The sequence below is a fragment of the Aulonocara stuartgranti genome (assembly GCF_965226115.1).
Source record: "Aulonocara stuartgranti genome assembly, chromosome: 23".
Taxonomy (NCBI): domain Eukaryota; kingdom Metazoa; phylum Chordata; class Actinopteri; order Cichliformes; family Cichlidae; genus Aulonocara; species Aulonocara stuartgranti.
The window spans coordinates 20261129-20267187 of NC_138958.1; the positions used below are offsets into that span (position 1 = coordinate 20261129).

The 6059-nt window shown below is 45.7% G+C and overlaps 1 protein-coding gene and 1 long non-coding RNA gene across 3 annotated transcripts; one reads left to right on the plus strand and one right to left on the minus strand.

Moving 5' to 3' along the window:
* Window positions 1-615: 615 nt before the first annotated feature.
* LOC309700877 (uncharacterized protein) lies at window positions 616-4409 on the minus strand. Of its 2 annotated transcripts, none has more exons than XM_082524773.1 (3): window positions 4259-4409; window positions 2494-3414; window positions 616-1707 (listed from the first exon to the last, which is right to left on the minus strand). In XM_082524773.1, the coding sequence occupies exons 2-3, from the start codon at window positions 3410-3412 to the stop codon at window positions 1328-1330; spliced, it is 1299 nt and encodes a 432-aa protein (XP_082380899.1). In that variant the 5' UTR covers window positions 3413-3414; window positions 4259-4409; the 3' UTR covers window positions 616-1327. The 2 variants fall into 2 exon arrangements, with proteins under 2 accessions (XP_082380899.1, XP_082380900.1); XM_082524774.1 differs by lacking the exon at window positions 4259-4409 and adding an exon at window positions 4111-4252.
* Window positions 4410-4524: 115 nt separating this feature from the next.
* On the plus strand, window positions 4525-6015 carry LOC309700901. The gene is made up of 3 exons (XR_014274799.1): window positions 4525-4594; window positions 4751-4821; window positions 5179-6015. It is a non-coding gene; the product is annotated as an uncharacterized lncRNA (long non-coding RNA).
* The last annotated feature ends 44 nt before the right edge of the window (window positions 6016-6059 follow it).

The window sequence follows — 6059 nt, forward strand, 5'->3', positions numbered from 1 at the left end:
AGATTGAGTTTATTTCAGATACCTGCCCTTTTCACAGCTTTTATAAAACAAATTGTTTCTGCTCCCTTAAAGTTGATTTTATTCTGATTGGCCAGTTCCTGGAAGCTCTTACACTTTTCCAGAGGAGCTTCACATGTACCACAGGCTGTCTTAGCCGCCAGTTTTTCCAATTGGCTGCACCTTACAAACAGGTTTGATCAGCAGGTAGGCGGGGTTTCTGTGTGCCTCATGTGATTTGCTCTCTGTGATGCCATCCAGATCCAAAAGTAGAAAAAAAAAAAAGTGTTTTTGCACATACACTGACCTCTGTCAGGTAGCTCCTCTCTTCTCTAGACATTTTAGGATGAATGATAAAATCATTCTTGTACTATAGTGGTAAATGCTGCTGACTAATGTTGCATTTCCTTTGGCTACTTCACAATAACCATCCACTTTGTTTGTCAGCTTAATACTATTAATGTAAAACTGAAGCAGCACTAAGTGCTCAGTAAGTTAATGCAGTCACTACAGACAACAGCATGACTTTGAACCTTGTCTATGTTAACGGTAAGCTTATTTCCCGTTTACACATCCCCATGGAAACCAAGAAAACACAAAGCAGCAGGCCACGAGCGGTTCCTAGACCTAAACAAATAGTTTTTAATGGTGATCCATACATGAGTATTAAAAAAAAATCAATTGCAGTGTCAAGACCAGTGACGCGTAAGACTCTAATTTGGGTTTCCGATGTGAATGTGTCACATCATTACTAAACCTTTCAATTCTGACCTTTTAAAAGCTGAAAATATTAGTTTTGAGTTCAGTTGTGTCCAAAAGTTTTGGCAGTGATGAGTTTAAACACGTTTGCCGTCTTCCCAGTGTAGTTTGGCAGCTAAATGGACACAAGTCAGATGAGAAATCGTGTTCAGAGACACAAACTGCTGTGAGATCACAGTGACCTCAAACATGCATTTAAATTAAAATCTTTAAGACCGCTGCATTAAACTGTGAATGAAACCGTGAATAATAAAGTTTAAACCAGCGGTTACATTCAGCTGAGCGTAATTAAACAAACTCAGTCTGTTAAAGAGTTGGATCCAGATGCTGATGATGTGAGCAGTCTCCACAAACGCCATCAAATTCATTTTCAAGCTGTGATTTGAAGCTCTTTTTACAGTCGAGCTTCAAACACCCGAATCTCCAAATTTAAGACACGAAGCTTCATTAAAGCAGACGAATCGTAAAAAAAAAAAGAAGCTTATTCGGACTCGGTGAAACAGATATTTGTTCTCTGCAGGTTAAAAATGTTCAGCGGAGTATCGCGTGCTTCTGTAGCTCCTCCTCCTTTTCAGTCTTCGTCATCTTCGTCCTGATCGTCGTCTTCCTCCGCCGCCGCCACCATCCCCAGACTTCTGCGTTTCTTTTCCCCTCTTGTCTCCTTCCTGTCCTCTCCCTCCTCCTCCTCCTCGTTGTCCTCCTCCTCCACTGCCCCTCCATCACCGCCATCCCCCTCCTCCTCGCGGGCGTTGCAGCGGCTGCAGTGTCTCCCGAAGCCTCCCAGGAAGTGCGACCTGAAGCAGCAGAAGGGGCAGGCGTAGCGGCCGGGCCGGTGGGCGGAGCTGATGTGCCGCTGCAGCCGGCTCGGCAAGAAGAAGCTGCGCTTGCAGTCCTTGCAGCTGTACGGCCGCTTGACGTCGTGGCAACGCACCACGTGACTGATGGCGAAACCTGCGGCGACACAGATGACAATAAAAACAAATCTATAGTTTTTGATGTTGGATTATTTTTAGTTATCTGTTTGCTTGTTTGGTTTGAAAAACAATTAGATAAAGATTTTTATTTTTTTAGTTTTGCTTGCTTAAAAAAATACAACCAAAAAAAAAACAACCAAAAAGATACAATTACCAAGTATAAGCTGATTAAAATTCTTTTGTTGTTGCTGTTGTTATAAAATATAATAATTCGCATAAAATAAGTCAAAAAAGTCATATCTAATCTTTTTTAAAGTCCAAAAGAATACTACAGAAGTCAGCTTAAAGAGTAATTAAAATGTAAAGATTGTGTTTACATTTTCTGGCGTTTTATGTCTGCTTTCCTTCATTTCTGGGATTTTAACTCACATTTACAAATTTAAAGCAACAGCCCGATGTGGTATCTGTGCCATGCATACAAGCTTTAAGACGTAAATGTCACATTAAAAGGTCATTTTTGTAGTTACGGTAGTCTCTTCTAAATATATTTTAAAATGTTACCACCAGGGGGCAGTGTATCACCACAAAGTTTTATTGTCCCAGTTTGGTGCAGTCCTCCAGGTAACAGTCTGTTAAACGGCTACAAAACACAGAACGCTAAGTAGTACAGAAGTGTTACATTACACATACATGTAATAACTGCTTTCTGCCCCCTGCTGGTCATTACAAAGAATAGCAGGTGCAGGGATTCGTACCTGGGACCTCGAGTTCATTATCTTTTATCTGCATCAGTTTGATTTGAGCTGCGTGCGTGGGCGGGTACCTTTGAGTTTGGTCTTCCAGCCGCACATCAGGCACACAAAGCGGTTGGAGATGAAGCGCACCACTTTGGCCGTGGCCTCCATCTCCTCCTTCAGCAGCTCACCGCTCAGCCCGGCCACCGCTGCCTCCTCCTCTTCCACCCCCCCGCCACTCTGCATCTGGTTGGCTGTGGCAAGGTCACGTCTGATGGCCTGGTTGGCGTACGCTTTGGGAATGTTGTGCTTGCGCACCACGTGGCTGACACCCACAGCTTTCAGCTTGTTCTTCCAACCACAGATTAGGCAGCGGTACCTGGCGCCATCAAACAGTAGCACGCTTTTGTCATCATACTCGCATTTAACCGACTCCACCCCCTCTCCTTCCTCCTCTTCTTCACCCTCACTGCTCCTCTTTCTTTTCAGGACGTCCCTGCATCCTTCCTCCTCTTCCTCAGTCTTGATGCTCTTTATTTTAGATTCATCTTTCCCTCCTTCTCCTTCCTCCTCATTGCTCTTCTTTCTTTTGGCGTCACCTTTCCCTTCTTCTTCTTCTTCTTCCTCTTCCTCAGTCTTAATAGTTTGCTTTCTTTTGGTGGCATCTTTCATTTCTTCGTCCTCCTCGTCACCCTTCTCGCTCCCGTTGTCGCCTCCCTTGTCCCTTTCATCCATGCAGTGTTTGGTGATGATGTGCTTGTAGAGCTTGGTGAAGTCTCTGCTGGTGTAGAAGCAGTAGGAGCAGTGGAAGAGCCGGGCGCCGCTCTGGTACATCAGGATGTTCCCGAGGCGTCCCATCACCACACCGTCAAGGCAGGAGGGGTGGGATGCCGCAATGTGGGAGAGCTGATGGGCGTGGCTCTTGGAGAAATGGCCACAGTGGGGGCACTGGAGGTGAGCCGCGACACCCCCGCCTACTTCACCACGAGTCTGTATGATAACCGACATCCCTGCAAAGATAGTACAGAGCAGGTCAGGACCAGGTGAGCTCAGAAAACTGCCACTAAGATCAAGATAAAAAATTCTTAAAGCTAAATGTAGAGTGCGTTCTGGTGGACAAACTATGCAACACCAACAGTCATAACATGGTTGAACGGTGTTTCTCTTGTCTCTTCTATATTTTTGTTTTCATTTCTTTATTGCTTGTTATAAATAGATTGGGAAATAGCAAAATATCTGTCGGGCTCGATTTATCCAATTTCGAAATATTTGCTCAAAAAGTATATTTTATGTCTGCTTCAACCAGGAATACAAAACTTCAAAAACAGCCAATGTTAGACCTTTACCGAAACCAAATTGTGCACGTTACATGTAAAAATATATGCTGTGTGCTCTGCTGTCACACAAGCAGCAGAAATGTGTGGGTTTTTTACTATAGTCCGGTTTAAAAATAGCAGCTCTAAATATATATAAAAAATTAATAAACAGATTCCATTAAAATAATCTAACACTTCAGGAAATCACAACCAGGTACTTTGGACGTCTCTTTACTTCCATCCCTCCACAGCCTGTAAACTTATCTTCATCAAATACATTCAACCTTTAAACGGATTCTTTTAATATTTAATCTTTTTCCCCATTAACAGTGATACAATTTCAACACTTAAGCACATTTAGGAGTGAGATTTGTCTCCAGAGTAAGTCACCTTATCCTGGTTCATCCCGGTTTATCCTGGGACTGGGATAACGGTAACCCTGCTCCTGCACGCTGTTCACATCAATGGGATAGAAGAGCGCAGCTAACAGGCTTGCCTGCACTAAAAACTACATATTTTAACCAGTTTTTCCACCCACCTGACTCCACCGCCGGCTGTGTTAGTTTGTAACAAAGTTCCTGAACCTGAAATAACAATAAAACCACTCAGGAGAAACATTTGAACCGGATTAAATCTCCATCTTTTAGGCTAACCGCCGGCCTGCTCAGCAGATTCTCTGCTACCGCCCTTTTCCGTGTTTACCTCCAGCACAGCCAATCAACTCACTTCAGCCGTCCGCCACTGACCAATCACAAAATTCCCTTAACCAGGCTCTCGTCTAGCATTCAATTGTCGCGAGATCTCTGGGGTGTTTTATAATTGTCGGACATTCCTTCGTTTATAGAGGAAAAAAACATAAAATCTTCCGGCTCTGGTGAGACAAACTAGCCTACACTTTCAAGTGAACTAGATATAAATGAATAAAGATAATAGAAGAAACTGATACATAAAGTTTATTGAATATTATTTATAATCAGGCTGAAGCGTGTGCTCCTTAGTCTGTGATTAATAAGGCTGATCCTGTCTCCAGAAACCCACCACCTGCTGAGGAAGCAGAGCACTACATCTCTGTCATCCACTGCTTCGTCATCGCTCATAAAGGTATTCTTATTCTTTATTCTTCTTTACTCCCTTTCAGTTGTATTTTATTTTTCTTTGCTTGTTTTGTTTTGCTTGTTTTTTCTCTTCTCTTTTTTTAGGGGTGGGGGTGGGGAAACGTTACTGTTTACCCTCAACTTTCTCAAGATGTTTGTCCTAGATGAGCATCAATCTAGCTAAGTGTAAACAGCAGTAAATACTAATTATTGAATGTTGTTGTGCAGCACGCAGGACCGACAGCGCACAATGTGCTTGAAAGTAGCAGCTAAGAAAGGTGTAGTTTATGTCTATGAACAGTGAACACCTGTGTGCATCAGCGCACTTGTATTCAAAAGGTTTCTCCGTGTAACGGTCTGCTAGAGGGTGTAGAGAGCCATAGCCCCGTCTCCAAGGACATGAAGCAGGCATGGAGGAGATCCAGGCTCCAGACATCCAGAGGCCCCAGAGTGCAAGAGCCCAAGGTGGACCACCGGAGGGGCATCCGTGCCACCCTCCTGGGAAGAGCTGAGTAGAGCCCCAGACGAGGGGTCACCCAGTAGCCACGGAGCAGAAGCCAGAGGGGGCTGCAGTGGCGTGCCTGCCGGCTCTGCTGGCAGCCAGCTGTGCCAGAGTGAACCGAGCCGCAGGCCCAGAGGCCCGAGGGACCCCTTTGCCCCGGAAGAGGCCTGACCGAGCAACAGGTGCCAGGCCCCGCTAAGTAGCCACCAGGAGTGAGCTGGTACATACCTGAGCGCCCAGCTCCGGACACCAAGAACCACCAACGCACCGACCCTTGAGGTCATCAGTCACCGGCAGGGAGTGTGGTGAGGGGAGATAGGCCTCCACACTTTGGAGGGCCTTGGAGTTCCCAGAGAGGTGGAGTCTAAGACCCGACCTGACATATAGACACAGACAAACAGGCACACATTGACACAATCATACATTCCCACCCTCATGCACACATATACAAATACTCAGCACGCACCCAACGTAAGGATAGACATAAATGGACATACACACAATCACACTCCCCAAACATACTCTATACCCCGGGTCCAGGTATCCACGCCCCCAGAGGGGGAAACGGCATCTAGACCCAGGAGATGTTACCCTTTCCCCCGGGGTGGAGGCAAGCAGACCGCCCCAGGCTCCGCAGCAGCAGGGAGGCCCCGCATCCCAGGTCCCAATCGGATGGCCAACACCTTCTCCCAGCCCCCCCGCCCCGATGGCCAGCAGAGAACGGGGGTGTGTGAAGACCCCAA